Source organism: Eleginops maclovinus, chromosome 5 (genome assembly GCF_036324505.1).
Source record: "Eleginops maclovinus isolate JMC-PN-2008 ecotype Puerto Natales chromosome 5, JC_Emac_rtc_rv5, whole genome shotgun sequence".
NCBI lineage: Eukaryota > Metazoa > Chordata > Actinopteri > Perciformes > Eleginopidae > Eleginops > Eleginops maclovinus.
Genome location: NC_086353.1, coordinates 4,726,050 through 4,748,215, shown reverse-complemented (window position 1 = coordinate 4,748,215; position 22,166 = coordinate 4,726,050). Strand labels below are relative to the sequence as shown.

At 37.9% G+C, this 22,166-nt stretch overlaps 2 protein-coding genes across 3 annotated transcripts; both read left to right on the top strand.

Annotated features, from left to right (window-relative positions):
• The first annotated feature begins 1,444 nt into the window (after positions 1–1,444).
• LOC134865296 (arachidonate 12-lipoxygenase, 12R-type-like) lies at positions 1,445–9,082 on the top strand. 2 transcript variants are annotated; one of them, XM_063884795.1, is made up of 15 exons: positions 1,445–1,485; positions 1,599–1,758; positions 2,029–2,233; positions 2,389–2,470; positions 2,677–2,799; positions 3,311–3,414; positions 3,670–3,836; positions 3,934–4,077; positions 4,458–4,661; positions 5,322–5,408; positions 5,510–5,679; positions 6,690–6,811; positions 6,922–7,022; positions 8,138–8,308; positions 8,486–9,082. In XM_063884795.1, the coding sequence occupies exons 1-15, from the start codon at positions 1,460–1,462 to the stop codon at positions 8,663–8,665; spliced, it is 2,046 nt and encodes a 681-aa protein (XP_063740865.1). In that variant the 5' UTR covers positions 1,445–1,459; the 3' UTR covers positions 8,666–9,082. The 2 variants fall into 2 exon arrangements, with proteins under 2 accessions (XP_063740865.1, XP_063740867.1); XM_063884797.1 differs by having other exon boundaries at positions 1,457–1,485; positions 1,580–1,758.
• A 1,124-nt stretch (positions 9,083–10,206) lies between these two features.
• On the top strand, positions 10,207–20,823 carry LOC134865257 (hydroperoxide isomerase ALOXE3-like). Its single transcript, XM_063884740.1, is given in 16 exon segments — positions 10,207–10,274; positions 10,388–10,565; positions 14,414–14,486; positions 14,489–14,617; positions 14,698–14,779; positions 15,725–15,847; positions 16,013–16,116; positions 16,252–16,418; positions 16,729–16,872; positions 17,057–17,260; positions 17,429–17,515; positions 17,613–17,782; positions 18,463–18,584; positions 18,689–18,789; positions 19,130–19,300; positions 20,087–20,823. Coding segments are annotated over 15 exon segments (2,010 nt in total). The 5' UTR covers positions 10,207–10,274; positions 10,388–10,412; the 3' UTR covers positions 20,267–20,823.
• The last annotated feature ends 1,343 nt before the right edge of the window (positions 20,824–22,166 follow it).

The following is a 22,166-nucleotide window of genomic DNA, read 5'->3' as shown; positions in this document are numbered from 1 at the left end:
ATTCTAAGCTGTGATCATCTGTAATTTATATAATTTATTTAAGTTAAATGTGGTGAAAATGTTTAAATTACATTATCAGAAATCAAAAATATAAACTGCAAATTGTAAAGCTGCTACATTGAGGAGTTTTCACATGTTCTTTGTAGTCAATCGAATAAAAAGTGTAATTGCATTACAATACAAATCTTTGATTATGATTGATCACATTTAATCACAAATTTAAAATACTTGTGTTGAAATAAAGAAATGCATAATGAACTGGAGATATCAGGTTTGCTTTGCTCTATTATAACATGCATTCTGAATAATTGGCATTGACTCCGACAAAGCCACTGTCAGAGAGCCGCTGTGATAGGCTACATTGGGCAAATGCTTGTATATTATTTGTATCTCTGCCGCAATCATTTTGCGAGCACTTTCCGTATTTACAGTGGTGACTTCGTCCACAATCTCCCAAACCTATGCAACTTAAAGAAACTGGTTCAGCAAAATAGATTTCCTCCCTTATCACCCCACCTAAATCCAACTAGTGCTGTTGCCATTAGGATAAGGTGTGCCGTTGCTTCCTGCTAACTGATATCCAGTGGTTTCCAGTCTGTGCAATAAATGTAGCGTGTGCCAATTACCCCACTTTTTCCTAGCCTCTAAACTGCCATGGGAATCATTGTAAACATCTGCACTGGAATAGCGGGAGGAAGTTTGGGTGGAATTTGGTATCACTTATAATTGAGATAAAGCATGTTCGATATGTCTCTTGTCAACTGCTAGACAGCTGGATACTGTAGTGAAACGCAAACGACCAAGCAGGTGGTCAATCGCAGATACGTTGAACAGGCTGAAATATAGTAGAAAAGCTCATAAGGCTGGCAATTTAAGAAAATGATACAACCCTAACTGCAAAATGGTGTAACAGGGAGTGTTTGAACCCAAATGCAGCACACAGGGAAACAATGTTACATTTTGAAAAATAGCTGGTACAGAGTGGCCTAGGTAATTAGCACAGATATATAAAAAGTCCAAGCAGACAAAAGAATTAGGGACCAGGCAGAGGATCGGGAAACCAGGTAATTGTTTGACGCAACACCATACAGCAGCAGGCAGAAAGGAACCAGAGACAGAAGGCTGGTGGGTTTACCAGGACTGAGGCGAGGAAGGCTTGCCATTGGTATTTGCATTAACTTTGTTTCCTTGCCATTTAATTGTCTGTATGGATTTGCCATGGTATATAAATATGTTACCATCACGTTATAGTTTTGTAGCTGACTGGATGTTCTCACATTTAACAGTAAAAAGTTGGTGTATATGGAATGATGAAGTAAAGGGACTCCCTGTGTTACACAACTGCAGAATGGGCTGATACATGTTTGGCTTCCCATCATCTGAAATAAAGTTTTACTGACTGGATACACCCACAACCTGTATGTATAAAAGAGGAATCAGTGGTTTATACGTTCACCAAATGTCAGTTAAAGAAACTCAGAACAGGTATGAGGGTTGCATATGAAATTGAAAATGTACACTCAAAATACTTACCCAATCATTGCTGAGAACGTTTTTTGAATAGCTCTCTCCTCAACAGGATTCTAATTCTTTTTCAGAGTGAAAATGGTGAGTTATAAAGTGACTGTCTCCACTGCCATACCGGCCTATGCCACAACTTTGAACAACGTATTTATTAAGCTGGTGGGCACAGATGGGGAAAGTGATCGCTCTTGGCTCTGCAACCTCTCCGGGCCACTAGCTTTCACTGCTGGAAAGGTAAGTCAGACATACGTATCTCTCGAAAACATATATAACACTGGTGCTGAACTGTGCTTATAGTTCTTGTATTATATAGGAATTTAACATATCAATTAGGTTAAGATAATGTGAACATAGCTAACTCTGACTCAAAACACTATTATTATCTTGTAAATGTTGATTAATTGCACTTGCTTGCGATAATTTTAATCGAGTCATTTTAAATAAGTGTAATGTTAATAAATGTAATGTATAGTTCCTTTCAACCCATGTTTGTCATTACTCCAGGTGTCCACTTTTACCGTGCTCTGTCCTGTCTCTATTGGAAAGCCAATTCTGATAGAGCTCGACAAAAAGCCTCTTCTACTGTTTCGTGAGGACAGTTGGTTCCCTGACAAGGTTGAAGTGGAATGTCCTGATGGAGACACTTACAACTTTCCCATCTACCGCTGGATCACTGACAGCGAGGTGCACCGCTTCAGAGAAGGAACAGGTATTTGGCAATTTGCTTGTTTGTATCTAGTAAAATGTTCACAGAACAAATAATACATGTTGTGCAAGCCATACCACAAGGAGTTTGGAGTAAATCTGTGCCAAAATACTGTCCGTATCAACAGTTGTGAAACTGGTTATGCTTCTTTCTTCAAGCTCTGAGAGTCTTTGAAGACATTCATCATCTTGGCAGGTACAGTCGTGAGCTTGAGCTGAATCAGCGAGAGAAAGACTATAGGTGAGCGCCGCACAGAGGTTGTGCACATTTTAACTTCATGCTTCCTGAAATCATAAAAAAAAATGTGATACTTGCGAAGCTTTATGTAATGTAATAAACCTAAATATGTTGCTGTATTGAATACTTTTCCAGTGCTTGTGTTTTCTAAATCACTATCTAGACTGTCAACAGTACCTCACCTCTCTTTTTCTCTCTATTACTCCCAGCTGGGATGTGTATTCAGAGGGAATGCCCCACAACATGAAGGTAGAGGGTCCTCTTTCTCTGCCTTGTGAGGTCCGCTTCTCCTTCACCAAGACCACAGAGTTTGGATTCACAGCCCTTGCTGGGTGAGTTCCTGAAATTATGTCACATATCAAAGTATCTATTTAACTATTTACTTGCCTCAAATCAATTAAGGGCTGTGGTTCCCAATCAATTTTAGGGCAGTGGTTTGGGTGGGCCCCTTAGTGGGGCGCGGGGGTACTGCAGGGGGCGCGTGAAGCTTGCAAGGAAGTTGTAAACAAACATTGGTTGCTCTTTGTTATCATTTAAAGAAGATATAAAACATATTTGTTATTTCTTATTGCTACATAACAGTTATATTACACATTTTATCAAACCCACTACGTAAAAATGGATGTTATATCCTCAAAAACATATAACATTATAGTTGGATTTTTGTGTCTTGATATTATTAGCAGAGAAAATGTAATGTTTATACAACTAAATGCAATTAATCCTACAAATGTAGGCCGGTAGGGGGGGCTCGAAAATATTTCCAATTACCCAAGGGGGGCCTGATAAAAAAAGTTTGAGAACCACTGTCTGATAAAGTTAATTATTGCATTCATTTTTTAGGATAGCTGAGTTGGGACTGAAGGGACTCTCTGGTTCCGAGAGTAGCTGGACTAATATGGATGATCTCAATCGTGTGTTCTGCAACAAGCGGACTGACATATCAGGTACAAATCACACTGTATATACATATATTTGCAAGTAAATTAATAAAATGAAGACTTTTTACTGATAACTGACTTTAAAACATTTGAAAAACTGTCCAATTATGACTCAGTGACTCTTTTGTTTGTAACACAATGTTTCCCATTTTGCAATTTCATATGCAAAGTACAGTTCAGCTGAAAACATTGGTACAGTACCCTCAGTTTCTAGGCCAAAGTTTGAAACATAATACAATTCAAATGTCTAGGTTTTTTCAGAATATGTACAGGAACATTGGAAGGAGGATGCTTTTTTTGGCTACCAGTATCTAAATGGGGTCAATCCGATGTTGATCCAACGTTGTACAGCTCTGCCCAAAAACCTTCCTGTCACTGATGACATGCTCTTCCTCCATGGTCAGAGAAGTTTGGCAGATGAAATGAAGGTGATTGTCTTTACCAGAATTGAACTTATTGAGATTCATGTTTTGCTACATGATGTTTAATGTGAGTCACATCATATCTCATCCTCACTCAAAACAGAAAGGCAACATATTCCTGTTAGACTACAAACGTTTGGATGGACTGACCGCAAACATCGTCAATGGGAAGCAGCAGTACTTGATGGCTCCCCTTGTCCTGCTCCAGAAAACACCTGATGATACGCTGATGCCAATTGCTATACAGGTGAGATTAGCTATCAAACATAGCTAATATGTTAGTTGATGTTAATTTGTGATTCTTCTTCTAGGACAGACGATATGATACAATAGATGTCATACGTACAGAGCATACCTTTGAGTATTTCAATTGCAATTGCCCGCCTGCTGTTCTCTTTTCCTTTGTAAGAAACAGGATAAACAAGCATTGGGGTGGGACCTTAAGAGGAAAGTCAGGCTTATGTTTTGAAGTTTACCAGGAGTCTGTTCTGGAAACTGAAAAGCATATGTAAATAAAACCTATAGTGAATGTTCCCAATATACAATATTCATTGAACATTTTGAAATATTATTGACCCAATCATGGATCAAATCAATTGAACTTCACCACTATTTCTCCCCGTACAGCTGAAGCAGACTCCAGCAGATGACAACCCCATCTTCCTTCCTACTGACTCTGAGTACGACTGGTTGACAGCCAAGCTTTTTGTGAGAAGTGCAGATTTCAGCGAGCATCAACTAAATGTTCACCTGCTGCGCACTCATCTGCTGGCTGAGGTTTTTGCTGTGTCACTGCTGCGCAACGTGCCCATGGTGCATCCACTGTACAAGGTAAGTGAAAGGGAGAAAACTGAACTTTGTCACGGTTGTGTTAACAGGACCCAAATGCAGTAAAACAAGGGGAGGCAGGGATTGGGGTGTAACGAAAAGCAAGCTTTATTAGACAAAAAGCTGAAGCAACCAAACACGAAAAACGGTGCAAGCAGGGACGATCATCAAACGGAAAAGTAACAAACAAAAACTAAATCAAACCGGAAAGACACGAGGGCAGCCGAGGGGATTCCAGACAGGACCGGGAAACAAACAGAACTGGACCACGAGGCAAACATGGGAATGACGACAACACGACAAGGAACACAAAGGGAAGACAAGACTTACATAGGGACTAATCACAAGACAAGACACAGCTGGAGAGGGGAGGAGAAACACAGGGACAACAGGTGAACACAATCAGACAGGAGGGAAAACACAGACAGGAGGGAAAACACAGACAGGAGGGAAAACACAGACAGGAGGGAAAACATTTCAGAATAAAACAGGAAACAAAAGTCTATGATCATGACAAACTTACTGTAGTCCTTTTTTTGGTCAAAGTCTTTTAATTATGCAACTTTTTTTGTAAAGTAGCATCAATGTGTCTCAAATAGTCTGAATATAGTTATAGAAATATACGGTATATATGTAACATACAGTGTCCCTTTTCTCCCTCAGCTCCTCATACCTCACACTCGCTACACTCTGCAGATCAACTTCTTAGCTCGACTTGCTTTGATATCAGAGACTGGAGTTTTTACAAAGGTACGACAAGACCAACACGCTCAGTACACCATTAACTAATTCCTCTTTCTATATCATGTACAATATATTTTTCCAACCTTTCATAATTGACTGTTTTTTAGTTTGCATCATCTGGTGGCGAGGCGATGGGCACAATCCTGAAGAGATCCCTGTCCTCAATGACCTACAGCTCCCTCTGCATGCCGGAGGACATTGCTGAGCGCGGTATGGAGGAGGTGCCGAACTACTACTACAGGGATGACGGACTCAAACTTTGGGATATCATTCAGAGGTACTGTATACAGCATGATTATCATTTTAATCATTTGGGGCGGCAGTGGCTCAGTCAGTAGGGACTTGGTCTTGGGACCGAAGGGTCGCCGGTTCACGTCCTGATCGGACAAAAAAAAATATGGAGTGAGCTGGTAGCTGGAGAGGTGCCAGTTCTCCTCCTAGGCCACTGCCGAGGAGGTAAGGCACCTAACCTCTATCTGCTCCCTTGGCGCCAGGTACCTCCTCTGCATGTGGTTGTGTGTGCATGTATTACCTCTGTGTTTGTGCATGTATATCCTCTGTGTGTTTAATGAGTAGAGAAAGCAATTTCCCTGTAAGGGATTAATAAAAAGTATGTCTTCTTCTTCTTATGATATAGGTCCAAATATTATATGCTCTATGTCTATCTTCTCATTAAACAACTAAGCCAGTGAGCATGTCCCTTTAATATTGTATGATCCACGGTGTCCAATATTGAACCACTTTTCTTTTGGACATATAACATTCACACATTCCACTCCTTGCACTCTTAGTGTAAATATAACCGACTTTATATCGTGTTAACTGAAAATTAGCCCTTCAATAGTGTTTTATTTGTCAGACAGTTCATGTGGCTCAGTCAGTAGGGGCTTGGACTGGGAATCGTAGGGTCGCCGGTTCAAGTCCCCAAACAGACATGAAATTGGTACATGCTCCTAGTACTAGGATGGGTTTATTGTAGAGGACCAATTGCACTGTGTGTGCTCTGCTGTGTGCATGTAAGTGACAATAAAGAGGGTTTCATCCTCCGATTCTTCTTTTTCTATATTCAGTCAACTTTGTATATATTTGTTTTACTCTCTAATGCTGCTTTATTTCAATTTCTATTTTGAGATGTTTATATTTTAGAATAGTTTATTTCTACTCTTTTCATTTCTAATTATGTGCAATGCCTTGTTTTGTTTTATGCTGCTGCAACGTGAACATTTCCCAGTTTGGAATCAATAAAGCATCTTATCTTACCTTATTATCTTTAACATTTTCTCCAAGGTTTGTGGAGGGAGTGCTCACCTTCTACTACAAGAGTGATGAGGAGGTCGAGAAAGACACAGAACTACAGAAGTGGATTTCTGACATATTTGAGCATGGATTCCTTTCCCAAAAAAGCACAGGTAGGCTTTACAGAATCGTTCAATGGGGATACATTTACATTATTTAGCAAAGTAACATTTACCCATTTTGATTTATCTCAGTAACGCTGTTTATTGCCTCTTATTCTCAGGAATTCCACAGCGCTTTACCTCTGTGGCTGAGTTGGTCAAGTTTGTCACCATGGTGATCTTCACTTGCTCAGCACAGCACTCAGCTGTGAACACTGGACAGGTGAAGCCTTTAATTGACTTGGATTATCAGCTATATAGTTGCTATTGTAAAGACTGTCAAGCCTTCCAAGAGTAGCCACCTTTATGAGATGTTTGAGTGGTTTTGTGATACTTGAAGCTTTTTTGTTAGGGGAGAATATCTTTTGTTACGGTCACCCAAATTAAAGTGAGACCCTAAACCCCCTGGAGGGATTACATATATATCACCTGGCCCTAGAGAGTCTCACGATCCACCCGGCTGGTGAGACGGGAAGAAGTGAAAGAAATGACATTTATTATTGGATATTTTTGGGGGGATATTTAGTTTAGGGTTAGTGAGAGAAAGGTGGAGGAATTCCGGCCAAAACAAATCACCTTTGAGAATTGTTAGCAAATCTATGAGGCTGTAATAATGTTAATGCTAATATATTCACAATAGTAATGCTAACATGATGGTCATTGGCAAAGGTGATATTTACCAAGATCACAATTTTTGTTCGACATGTTAACATGCAAATATGTGTTAAAAACCAGAAAAAATAAGTACAGCTGAGGTTGATGGGGATGTAATTACTTTTGAACATAATTGGTCATAAACTAAACTTATGAACAACTATTACTTATCACAGTTCATCCTAGCATACATTTTTACACAATTTCTACTCATTTTTTACACATTTATCTTCCGCTGGGAATAATCAACCTCTGTAGAAATGTTTTATCCACATTTAATGGTAATACTTTCAATAGTTGGAGAATGCTCTGAGGACCAAAATATTTGACTGACTGATCAAAAGACTCACAAGGTGTAGCTTAAAAAAAACAGTTTTCTGACAATCATTAGTTTTATCACAGTGTGACCATGATGGTTGGATGCCCAACACTCCCATCTCCCTGGAAACTAAGGAATTTAACTTTGTGTGATGCCAAAGGAGAACTCAGAGGATCAACAAGGATCACGTCATTATTATTAAACCATTGGGGTCCATTAGTCTCTCTGCGAATTGAATTAAAATGTAATAGCAGTACATTCAATAGTTGTACATTTTTAGTGTGGAACAAAGTAGAGGCGCTCACCTGGTGTGGATTTCACAAAGTAATAATCTGTTGTTTGTCAACCATTCATTTTTATAACAGTATGACTATGGTGGCTGGATGCCCAACACTCCCATCTCTCTGCAACTTCCCCCACCAACCACAAAGGGGACAACAAGTGAGGCCACGATGCTGAACACACTGCCTGACGTCAGCACAACAGTTCAGGGAATGTCCACCGTGTGGCTACTCAGCAAGCCTTCCTCTGACTTTGTAAGTGTCAAACATTTCATTAGAAATTACATTACTCATATTCAAAAGATATTCAAACATACACAGTATTTTCATGAAAGCCTCTTTGATCCCCTGAAAAAACCCTGATCACAACAACTGTACACTATAGTGTGTTTTAAACACTTTTAAAGTTTTACTTTTCATTGATGTCATCAGGTCACTCTCGGCCAGTTTCCAGAGGGGCATTTCAGTGAGGTGATTCCCTGGGAACTAATGAAGGATTTTCAAGGAGAGCTTGAAGTCTTAAGTGCAGCCATCGAAGTCAGAAACAGGAAGCTGGATATCCCATACACATACCTGGATCCAGCAAAGATGGAAAACAGTGTGGCCATTTAATTATCATAATGTGAGACCAAATTTATATTTGAAAAAAAAAAGTAAGAACATCATAATAAAATATAAATCATTAATCTAAAATACGGAATGGAAATGTTCTTTCATGAACAAAATGTCATGATAGAAACTGGTTTGGCATCTCTAATAATCGAGATACAGTGGGTTCCTTAGCACAACCAAGCACCTTAAATAAAGTTCCAAGCAAATTCTCCAGATTGATTAACATTTTATAATCTACAATTTATTCATTTTCTGGAAATGTCTTCCAATCTTGCTTTGTTGAAAAGTAAATTGTCAAGTTTTTATTTGTAAGAGTGTCAGCATGTAAAACCTCCTTTCAATTGTTTTTACTATCACTAAGTCTATTTTAAACTGTGACCACATTTAATCAAAATAAAGTTTGCTTATTCTACAATATGTTGCGTCTCTGAGAGATCATTATTATAATTGTCATTTACATCATATTTCATTGTTAGTTTTATCTGTAAAACTGTTGCTCTGTAATATGTTGTATGGGTTTGTGTACACTCCCCCCCTGGGTGTAATGTGCTTTAACACATTATGCGTGATGTGACCAATCAAAACAGAGCCGGCCAGCTAACCAATCAGAGCAGACTGGGCTCTGGTTTCAGACAGAGGGTGAAAAGAGGTGCTGCAGCACAGGCAGTGTGAGAAAAATAAAGAGCTTTTAGAACATTGAAGCATGGAGACATGTCCCAGTAGAGTAAATACAAATATGAACCTGATATACATAACACAAAGTGTCCTCTTTAAGGGATATTCAAAAACAAAACTATATTATAAACAAGATGCACAATATATTTTCTCACGATTTGTGTCTGTGCTGATTCAGTAATACTCTTTACTCGACGGCTCATCCTGTCTTAACTTGAGAACTGTTTATTGGTTTATTGCCTCGCACAGACAAGTGTTGTTGGTTGCACATCCCAAATTCAAAGGTAGTTCTGACACAAGATCACGGGAGATCACACAAAGGCAGACAAAGGAACCAGCAACTGACATAAAGATTGCTTTATTCTCAGACAGACAGATTGATAGTTGTATTTGTATAAAGATTCTTGATAACAACAGTCTGAATGACGAAAATGGCTAGATTTTATAGTTAAAAGGAAGAACTGTTTTATGGGTTTATGACCTTAAACAAGTGGTGTCATTGTTTTCTGCAACAAGTGGTTAGTGATTCTTTATGAGATTAACCCTGACATTTCATCTCTCTTTTAACTCACTGCTTAATGCCGCTCAAATTGCTTTTTTTTTTTTTCATTTATTGTTTAGATATCATCATATGTTGACCTGAATCTAGTATTTATACTGTACATTTTTCATTTCTGTAACCTGGCGTAACTTTGTGCTTGGGCTTGCTTTTTAATCTATGTTAGAGTCATTTTCTCAGCTTGACCTCTAAATTAGGGAGTTACAGTAAATGATTGATGGATTAATACCCTTATTGACATACCTCCAAACCTGTTCGGTACATATATAGGGGAAAGGAAATTACGGCAGGCAACTGTTTTTTCAAAAGTGAATGTAAGGTAAGAATGTTGGGGATCTAAATTGCTAGTATTTGGACAGAAATCTATTTTTTGTGGTAATTTTATCTTATTATTTGCGACACATTGTCCCTGCTGTTGAATACGGTCTTTTCCACATTATTATGAACATTACTGACTCTGTTTTTTCTCTGTCTTTATTTTCAACAAGGGTTCAACTTCTCTTTAAATCCAAAATGGTTAAGTATGGAGTGGCTGTTACCACCTCAAGTCTTTTACAGGCCACCACGACAAACAATATCTTCATCAAGCTGGTGGGCACAGATGGAGAGAGTAAACGCACGTGGCTCAAAAGCATCAAAGGGACTGCCACCTTCTACCTGGGAGCAGTGAGTGTGCATTATATATATTGTCTTTCTTTAACCTGTTCCTTATAGGATAATGTTTTAACACTAGCTAGTCATTATATCAGTGCGTTCAGATCATTAACCTAAATTAAATCCTAAATTACTCAGGTAAGTTTATCAACCTCAAACAGAAATGTATTATATTATTAAATGTATCCGTATTCTTTTAAAGAGGAAGTCAGTACAGTTTGTGATGAATAATCGGGATTTCTGAGATTAAATCCTCCAATTAGCCTCCGTCCTGTTTCCTCTTTATTCTGTATTTAATCTCCAAATTAATCTAAAGTCAATCTGCTAAAATAAAATTGCCATCTTGGGTCCAATTTGGACATTCCTTTATCATCCTTTATTACGATATTCCCTGAACTCAATCAGGGAATATCCATTATGTACGACAATGAAAAAACTCTGAAAATGTATTTCTTTGAATAAGCTATTGAAAGGAAGGTATCATGCAACATTAACATATTTGTTAATAAATGCACTGTCAAGAATCACATGTTAATACGATATGTCTGTGTGATGATCTAGTCTCTGTCATCTAGGTCTCAAATAAGGTGTTTACCGGAGCATCTGTGTCCAGATAAACTGGCGCTAGCTGTGCCTAAACAATAAAGCCAACCTTAGGTCAGCATGAGCTTGTACCCACTGTGGGAACAACAAGGCTTCGGAAGCCCAGGCTGCTCCTCCTTAATGAAGATAACAGCACCTGCAAGGCCGTAAAGCCAGGTTAGAGGGAATATTATCATGTGGTATTCATTTGTTAACAATATCAAAAACTCACTTAGATGACACCTTTAATGACCCTGCAGTGGACATTCAGGGATATAGTATATTTAGAAAAGACAGGAATGCATATGGAGGTGGGGTGGCAGTATACATTCAAAAGGAAATACCAGCTAATGTCAGATATGATTTGATGTCTGCTGATATTGAAGTACTTTGGTTGCAAATTCATTTACCTCATTTGAAACCTTTGTTGGTGGGATGTTGTTACAGACCTCCTAATTCAAACCTAAATGATTTAGAAAAAGTATGTCAAATGTTAGATAAAGTTTGTGATCTTGATAGAGAGATTTATTTTATTGGTGATTTAAACATTGACTGGAATATGTCCCACTGTGCCTTAAAACACAAGTTGCAGACAATAGCTAATACATGTAACTTGGTACAAATGGTGACTAAACCTACTAGGATATGCATAAAGAAAGGTGGAGCAACAAGTGCAACTTGTATTGATCATATATTTACAAATGTTAGCCATTTATGTTCACAGGCAACATCAATTCCAGTAGGGTGTACTGATCATAATTTAATCATTATCGTGAGAAAGACAAAGGTGCCAAAAGCAGGACCGAAAGTAATTGTGAGGAGATCAATGAAATGTTTTTGTGAAGAGTCATTTATAAAGGATGTTCAAAAGATATGTTGGAAAAATATTTTTGAAAAACTAAATCCAGATGATGCTCTTGCAGTATTTAATTTGTTATTCATGCAAGTGATTGATAAACATGCACCACTTAGAAAACTGACAGTAAGGAACTTTAGAGCACCCTGGTTAGATGATGAATTAAGAGATCTGATGAAACAAAGAGATGATGCCACAATTGTAGCTTTCTCATCAAGTTATGAGTCAGATGGGCACATTTATAGAGGTTAAGAAATTATGTTACAGCATTCAATAAAAAGAAAAAACAATTGTATTACGGAAATAAATTAAAGATGTTAAGGATGATAAGAAACAGCTGTGGAGTTTAGTAAATGGCATGATGGGCCGTAAGCCGAAATCCACCTCAACATATCTTGAGGTGGAAGGGAAATTCTTGACTAAACCAGTACAAATTGCTAATTATTTGAATGATTATTTTCTTGATAAAGTGAATGATCTCAGAAGAAATATGAAGCAACCTATAAATAGGAACTCCACTTTTCTAATAAATGATTTAATTATGGAAATAAGAATTGTAAATTTAAAATAGAGAAAGTGACAATTGCAGATGTTGAATGTCTACTAGGTAAATGTAATGATAAACCGCAAGGTGTGGATAATTTAGATGGTACATTTCTTAGATATGTTGCTAATTTGGTTGCAGAGCCTATCTGCTATATCATCAATTTGAGCATTGAAAAATGTATTTGCCCACAGGCATGGAAATAGCAAAAATTATTCCACTTGCAAAAAATCCAGCTGGACCATTTTCTGGTACAAATAACCGCCCAATAAGTTTGTTACCAGCATTAGGAAAGATAATGGAGAGAATAATTTTTAACCAAATACAAAAATACTTTGAAGGTAACAATCTTAACACTGACTATCAACGTCTATGATCAACATGCTTACCGGCCGGGCCATTCAACATGTACTGCTGTAACACAAATGCCCGATGACTGGAAGGTGGAAGTAGATGATAGGAAGTTAGTGGGTACAGTACTACTTGATTTTAGTTTTGCCTTTGATGTCATTGATCATCCATTGTTGTTGCACAAGCTAAAACAATATGGTTTTAATCTGAATGCGCCGAGGTGGGTAGAAAGTTACTTGACCAATCGATGGCAAACTGTTTTTTTTAATGGAAGTTTGTCAAAGATTAAGTCAGTCACTTGTGGAGTTCCTCAGGGTAGTTGTTTGGGGCCACTTTTATTTTCTATTTTTACAAATGATCTACCATTAGTGCTACAAGAATCCAAAATTGTAATGTATGCAGATGACTCGACAATATATGGAGCAGCTTCATCTACAAGTGAGCTGAGTCACTGTATGAACAAGGATCTAGAACAGATCTCAGAGTGGGTCATAAATAATAAGTTAGTACTTAATGCTGGAAAAACTAAATCTTTAATAATAGGATCAAATCATCAGTTAAAAGGTGAACCTAAATTGCTATTACATTTAAACCATATTGAAATTGAACAGGTCAAGGAAACGAAATTGTTAGGTATAACTCTGGATCAAAAATTAACTTGGTCTAAACAAATTGATAATGTTGTATGTAAAATGGGAAAAGAATTGTAAAATATTTGCCAAAAGATGTCAGTAGACAAGTTCTAGATGCTTTGGTTCTGTCACAGCTTGATTACTGTTTGGTTATTTGGTCTAGTGCTGCAGAAAAAGATCTAGACAAACAAAGTAGCTCAAAATAAGGCAGCACGATGTGCACTGCAGTGCTCCTACAGAACCAGAGTGACTGAAATGTTGGAGACCCTTAAATGGTTGAGTGTCAGACTTATACTTTGTTAAATTTTGTTAGGAATATTACAGTGACGCACTTACCACATATATTATGTCAAAGGTTTATATCGCAGTACACTCAACATAACTATCAAACAAGACACGCAATAGAAAGAAGGTTCGTATTACCCACATCTAAATCAAATATCAGACAGAAAACAGTCATGTACAGAGCCATGGTCAGCTGGAACTCTTTACCAGTCCACATAATTCAGGAAAATTCTGAAGTACATTTTAAGAGGTTGCTAAAACATTATATGAGCATTACAGAGTAAAATGTAACTGTGCCTGTGGTTTGGCCTTGTGATGATGGCTAAAATGTGATGACCATTTTTGTTTCACTTCGTATACCATTGTTCATATGATGAAATGAGTTGTTCTATTTTGCTTTTAGTTTTGTTTAATGTTTGTTTTGTGTGTGTGTGAGGACCCCAGGAAGAATAGCCAACGCTTATGCTAGTGCTAATGGGGATCCTAATAAAGAATAAGAATAAGAGGAGGACAGAGAGAAGAGATGCAAATGAGCTAAAGATTTACAAGCTTACACAAAACATTCCCTAACACACTGCACCTCTCTCATATTCTCTTGCTCTGTTCGCAGGTGTCTAAATTCTCTGTGTCGTGCCCCACCTCTCTTGGAAAGCTGGTGCTGATTGAGGTCGATAAAAACCTCTCCCAATGTTCCCAGAAGACTCCTGGTTTCCCTGCAAGGTGGAAGTGAAGTCCCCGGAGGGAGACGTCTACAACTTTCCCATGTACCGGTGGATCGCTGACAGCGAGGTGCACCTGTTCAGAGAGGGAACAGGTCTGTGGAACTGTACTTGACTGTTTACACTTTTGGCATATAGGTGAACAAAAATTGCTAATTTCAATGTCTTTTCTCAGCTCTAAGAACCTTGGATGACAACCATCATCTTGGCAAGTACTGCAGAGAGAAGGAGCTGAAGCTGAGAGAGGAGCTGTATCGGTGAGAGCAGCACAGTGTTCATGTAAAAATATCACACACGTCACAAAGAACACACACCTGTGATGGTGGTGAAATCAGTGATGCTGAAACTGCTTTCTGTGACTTTATTTATAAAACTGTTTAACGCTTCTGTTTCAATTGAAAATCAGTTTAAAATTACAAGATCATTTAGAGAATGGGTTTTTTCTTCTTCTACATAAGCTGCTATATGAAGCCTCTTCTCACATCACTTAGAATTTTATCACAAAAAAAAAGAACAATTTCCTTGTTAAATGTCATATAGCAATATGAGTATTTGCAAACATGAATCATAAATGATCTATATTTTATGTCATTGAGATAAACACAATAATTGTAAAGGCAAGGCAAGTTTGGTTATATAGCGCCTTTCAACACAAGGCAATTCAAAGTGCTTTACAAAAATAAAAGACATTAAGAGCATTAAGAAATAGTGCAGCAGAAACACATTATGGGATGGCATTTAAAAACATTAGTTAAAAAGCAAAGATAATAAAATAAACATCCTTACTCTTTCTATTTCCTGCTGTTGAACTCCCGCGTGTTCCCCTAGTAAGGGCGTAGTCTATGTCCTGTTGGCTTCTAGCTCCCTCTTAGCTTCTCTATACTCTTGCTACCAATCTAACCCACACACACACACACACACACACACACACACACACACACACACACACACACACACACACACACACACACACACACACACACACACACAGCTTTAAAGTGTTGTTCTTATTCTAAAACATTGTGTATGTAATTATTTTTCCTTTTTCCAAGTCATGCCACCGGTCAGTGTAACGTTAACAGCACCAAAGTTTCCAAAACATGAACATGATACAATTTAGTTATAATATGTAAAGTATTATGCTGTACTTGTACCATCATTTTAAATAGCTGTCGTCCACCAATCTGTTTTATCTTTCGCAGCTGGGATGTTTATAAGGAGGGAATACCTCACTGCATTAAAGCAGAACATCCTCTTGCTTTGCCATGCGAGGTCCGCTTCTCTTTCACCAAGACTTCAGAGTTCCTCTTGACTGCAACCACGGGGTGAGCACTTTACATTCAGACAGTGATTTACGGGTCCCAACATTTATGGATCGTTATATAACCATTTCTAAGATTTATCAGAATGGCTTTGCAAAATAAGGTTGTCTCAATAAATGTTCATTTCTGTGCGTCAACATGCTTACGCTTCATGTCTTGATTACCTAGGCTGACAGAGCTGAATCTGAAGGGACTGGCTTTTAGCAAGGAGAAGTGGACTAACATTGATGCTATACGCAAAGTCTTCTGCAACAAAACAACAGACTTGTCAGGTATAACTCCGAAGATATAATATATAATAATCATAAATGACAATGTTCACTAACACAAAAAAATGGAAGACATAGATAAGATACTAAATTAAATTCAGATTAGCACACAAGTGGTATTTCCTGCTGTCTTTCCAGAGTATGTCGAGAAACACTGGAGGGACGATGCCTTTTTTGGCTACCAGTATCTGAATGGTGTCAACCCCATCTTGATCCAACGTTGTAAAGTCCTGCCCAAGGACTTTGCTGTCACTGACGACATGTTGTTTCTACGAGGAGGGAAAAGCTTGACTGGAGAAATGCAGGTATTTCATTTTTCCAGACAGCATGCAGGTCAAATCGATGAATAAACTGACTTCAAACTGAAAAAGGTGCTGCAGCCCAGGCAGTATGCGAAAAATAAAGCACTTTTTGTACATTAAAGCATGTACACATGTCAGATGTAAGAATCATTTCTTACTATTTTGATGTCTTAAAACACAAATGTATAATGTGTAGAAGGACTATATTTCGAAGAGTTATTGAGACGGTTAAAGTCAAACGCTGTCAGCGGTTATCTTTAGAAAAGGGCATGTAAATATTGCAACATGTTACTTTTTTGACTGTCATAAACAGAACGGCAACATATTCCTGTTAGACTACAAGCGTTTGGATGGACTGAAGGCAAACGTCATCAATGGGAAAAAGCAGTACTTGATGGCTCCCTTTGTCCTGCTCCATAAAACCCCAGACGATAAGCTGATGCCGATTGCTATTCAGGTGAAGACTGTTTTGAGAGATACTGCAAGATAAAGTGGATTTGTACTTTGGACAAGTCATTGAATTTATGGCCAATTTTGAAAGATGTTAACATTACACTATACACTTTGTAGCATGCATTTTCTACCCTAATTTGTTCCATCCATGGATATCTTTTTTTTATATAATGTTCTTCCCCGTACAGCTGAAGCAGACTCCAGCAGATGACAACCCCATCTTCCTTCCTACTGACTCTGAGTACGACTGGTTGACAGCCAAGCTTTTTGTGAGAAGTGCAGATTTCAGCGAGCATCAACTAAATGTTCACCTGCTGCGCACTCATCTGCTGGCTGAGGTTTTTGCTGTGTCACTGCTGCGCAACATGCCCATGGTGCATCCACTGTACAAGGTAAGTGAAAGGGAGAAAACTGGACTTACTTTTTCAACTTGCTGATTTTTGGTTCTTCCAAAGCTGTTTGTGTTTATGTTTTAGTGTTTGTACATGCTATATGTTATAGAAGTGATCAGATTCTGACATTATTAAATGGTGTTCTAACATTTTCTTTCTTTCCTCCAGCTCCTCGTACCTCACACTCGCTACACTCTGCAGATCAACTACTTAGCTCGACTTGCTTTGATTTCTCCAAGTGGAGTTTTCACACAGGTACGACAACACCAACACACCTTGAGTCCATTGCCATCACAATATTTCCTCTATATTGTTTGTCTCTAACTTTGTTCCTTATATAATTTGACTCTAGTTTGCATCATCTGGTGGTGAGGCTATGATCACAATCCTGAAGAGGTCCCTGTCCTCAATGACCTACAGCTCCCTCTGCATACCGGATGACATTGCTGAGCGTGGGATGGAGGCTTTGCCGAACTACTACTACAGGGATGATGGACTCAAGCTTTGGGATATCACTGACAGGTACTGCTGCCACTGGCAATGTGATAATACAAAATATCTGACTTAAACCTGCTATTTGCTACAATGTACAGGAGCAACTATGTCAGAAAGTATTTCCAGTTCACGGGTAAACACGAAGTGAAGTGTTTTACATTTTAAGGAAAACACACAAAATACTGAACCAAGTACTGTGGGCTTTGTTTAAATGTAAGCAGGGCCTGACTTCTCTACCTTTACCTGATCATATCTTGAAAGTCTAGGTAAGCAGCACAAAAAAACAAGCTTCCTTCACAAAACTGAAAGAACTCAAACAGCCAATTGCTTACATTTTAACAAGCAGAATAATAATGTAACCTCAACAGACCCCTGGAAAAGAGAACAAGAAAAAGGTCTCGGGTGTTGTTTACAGTTTCTTCCATGTTACATCTCATTTTTCAATGCATTTCATGCTTATTTGCTGTGTCGCAGCAGCAGGGAGCATCTCCAGGAAGAGAAGTCAAGCTGTGTTGCCATTTTCATATGTGACATGAGTGTTCCCGAAGGATCTCAAAGTAATGATATACCATTGTAGAAAAAGCTAAATAATACCCTGGATGCCCGAGCAAAGGCTGCAGTGGATAGCGGTGTAAAACCTGATTAGATTAGGCCTAGTCACATTTTCACTGATCAAAGTTATTTATTTGGTTCTTCTTTTCTTACAGGCTTGTGAAAGGAGTGCTTGGCCACTACTACAAGAGTGATGCTGAGGTTGGCCAAGACTCTGAACTCCAAAAGTGGGTTCAAGACATTTTTGAACATGGATTCCTGTCCCAGGCAAACACAGGTGTGCTTCAATACAAGCTGATGTGTTTTTATCCACCAAGTCCTAATTCCATAATATCATAACTCTGCATTTTATCAATATATTCTATTTGCATGTTTTCTCAGGAATCCCTCAAAGGCTTTGCAACGTGGCAGAGTTGGTCAAGTTTGTCACCATGGTGATTTTCACTTGCTCAGGACAGCACTCGTCTGTGAACTCTGGACAGGTGCATCACTGTTACCTTTATGTGTCAACAAATGTTTATCTCTTTGTGGGATAGTATTTTAGCTATTTTTTTAACTAACAAAAGTAGATGAACTCCACAATCTGATGAACATTTTTTGTTAATCTGTTTCCTGTTTTATTTTGAAAAGACTTCTCCCACAGTGTCATGTCTGTTTTTACTTCCTGTCTGTTTGTGTTTTCCCGCCATTTTTGATTGTTTTTCCTAGCGTTATTCGTTTCAACAGTTCCCCTTTACACCTGACTATCAGTTACATATGGTTTAAACATAATGCTTGTCAGTAGTTTTTTAATCTTGACAATGTCTTTTTCTTTTATTGCAGTATGACTATGGTGGCTGGATGCCCAACACTCCCATCTCCCTGCAACTTCCTCCACCCACCACAAAGGGGACAACAAGCGAGGCCACGATGCTGAAGACATTCCCAGACGTCAACACGACAGTTCAGGGCATGTCTACCATGTGGCTGCTCAGCAAGCAATCCTCTGACTTCGTAAGTGGCCTTGGACTTCAGAAAAATGACATCTACTTTTTTAAACACTGCTGCAGTTTTAAAGAAAGATAATCATAGAGACAGTTTCATCCCACAGGCGATCAAACTGTTGAACTCCTGAGCTCAACACTCACATATGTCTTTAACATTTCATGTGTTTATTCCAAAATATCCACATATCTGTATTGTACACAGTATGGATTCTACTGTATATCATTTAAATATAAATACTTCTTATCTTACTCTATCTTACATGGACATTGCTTACTTATTCTGGCACTTTCCTTGCACCATTGCGACACCAGCATCAGGTTTGACTTCCTGTTTCTTTATGGCTTAAATATATTAAGTATATCACTGTTTGCCCTGCCAGGGATTTAAGTTTGTCATTGCCAGCAAGTACACTGTAGCTTTTGCACAAAAAAAACCTTGAAATATTAAATTTAATGAAATGTATTATATCAACACATTTCACATAACTGTATAAGGTTTGTTAAAAGCAATAATATTACGTTTGAATAGGTTGCTTTCAACTAACCTAATGCACTTATGTGAAATTTGTTGACATGAACTTTTAATTTATGTCCCTTTTCAGATTTTTCAGTGTGTGCATATGACAATAAAACTCAAACTTAAATTAAGAAAACTTTCAATATGCATTGTCTTGAAACTTTTGCATATTTTCAAATAACAGTGAACACCTTAATTTACAAAAAGAAATGTACTATAGTGATGTTAGCTGTGTCTTGTCTTCATCTTGGTAACTCTTATATTGCATTTTGCCAGGTCCGTCTCGGCCTGTACCCTGAGGAGCATTTCGGTGAGGAAATTCCCTGCAAGCTGATAAGCAACTTTCAAGGGGAACTTGAAATACTAAGTACAGTGATCAAAACCAGAAACAAGAGCCTGGAAGTCCCATACACTTACATGGACCCTGATTTGCTGGAAAATAGTGTGGCCATTTGAATGTTGCAGTGAATGAAGGTGTGACGCCCTCCCTGAATCTGACTTTGGATAGTTTCCTGGTCTCTTTCACGCTATAGGGTTGGTATCCTCATGAGGGAATCTTTATTAGCCTCATTAGTCTTTCAATTTTCTACTGATGATTTTTCAAATTGTCTTGGTAGTTTGATTGCTTCTTTTAAAGTTCATTCTAAAATCTACTCATGGCAACTTTGCCACTGGGCAAACTCAATCCATTTCAAACATTTGTATGAGGAACACCTTTCACAGCTTTGCTATTTGAATACTGCTGTGCCAGCTGTGAGCAAATGTAAAATTATCCAAATGATGTATTCACGCACAAAATATACAAATCTCAAACAATCGTGCAGTGACTAAATATACGTGTACATCGCTTCAACAGATTAGACTTGTCTTTGTATATTTGTTGTTTATTCTGTTGATGTTCTGTTGCTGGTGCTTTGTTGCTTAATGTATATGTTGCTGATTTATTGTTCATTCTGTACTCACACCTGCAATGATTAAGTGGCTTGTCAATAATAAAACCAGATCATAATGAATGATCTCTCTGGTATTTTTAGAGCTGTAGTATGAAGAATGTAATAGTATAGTATTCAGAAAAAAATTAAGTAATTTAATATAAATATACAGTAATAATGGAGTAGTGATGAAAGGTAAAAAGTTATATTTTGATATGTTGTGAAAATTGTCATAAAAATATAACAACAAATTAATATTTTGATAAAACTTTCTTTAAAAGATCTTGGTTAGTATATAGTAGTAAAAACCGTTAAAAAAAATCATCCTAATCTCATTCACCAAGGAACCATTTCTGCAGAGTATCTTTCAGGCCTCCTCAGCAGTCTCTGCCAACGAGATTTGTGAATCATCCAGATTCACAAGTTCCTCAAACTCTTCAAACTCAAATTCCCAACTTCTTTCATCTTCCTTCCCCTTTGAGAACATGCAGCGGTCATCTCCTCTGACCTGTCAAGGCTTTTCTGCTGAGTCGGCATTGCCAGTCTCATCTGGGAGACCTCTTCTTCGCCTCGGCAGATACCTGATTTCTTCCTGAAAACTTGACAATACCTGACAAAAATCTCTGCTAGACGGCAGCGCTCTGTTTGGTGAAATCTACCAGGAGCTATAAGCCGAGTTAACAGATCTTGTACAAAGGTAAAAGTAGAAGTACCAGAGTGTAGGAATACCCTGTTACTTTTAAGTAAAAGTCCTGTATTCAAAAATGTACTCAAATAAAAGTACGAAAGTATAAGAATCCAAATACAATTAAAGAACCAAAAGTGCTTCTACTTTCTATGCTGCAGGGTAGCTTATGTTACTCCAGGTGTAACTAAAGTCTTATGTGTTAATCTTTCACCTGATTCATCAAAAATAATTGCTGATAAACATCTCAACATAACATCTGAAAAGTTAAGTGGGTAGTTAATAAAACTGCCTTTGAATAAATACAGTAAAGACAAACAAAAAGTCGGCACACTCAACAGGAAAGAAAACTGTATTAACTCTTTATCTCTATCAGATGTAACACTGAACACTTTTGAATGAGATAATATCCAAATAGCAATACAGCAATACATCTGCAGTTTAAAAAAGCCTCACTACTGACTTAAATAGCCGAATGGAGGTTTTAAAGTGAACCTTCGCCCGTCTTTTGTAGCCCAGCTCTTATCTTGATGGAGGTCGTCACATCAGTTCATCTCTGTTAACAGTCCTTTATATTTCTTTGTGTCATTAAACTCGTATCATGTCTTCCATTAATATCACATTAGCACTGATAGAATTCATGTTTCTGTGGAACAACCACAACAGATGTTGGTAAGGTCTTTTGGCTTAATTCCTCCAGAGACTTCACACTTTATTCTACAGAAATGTAAAAGGTTTA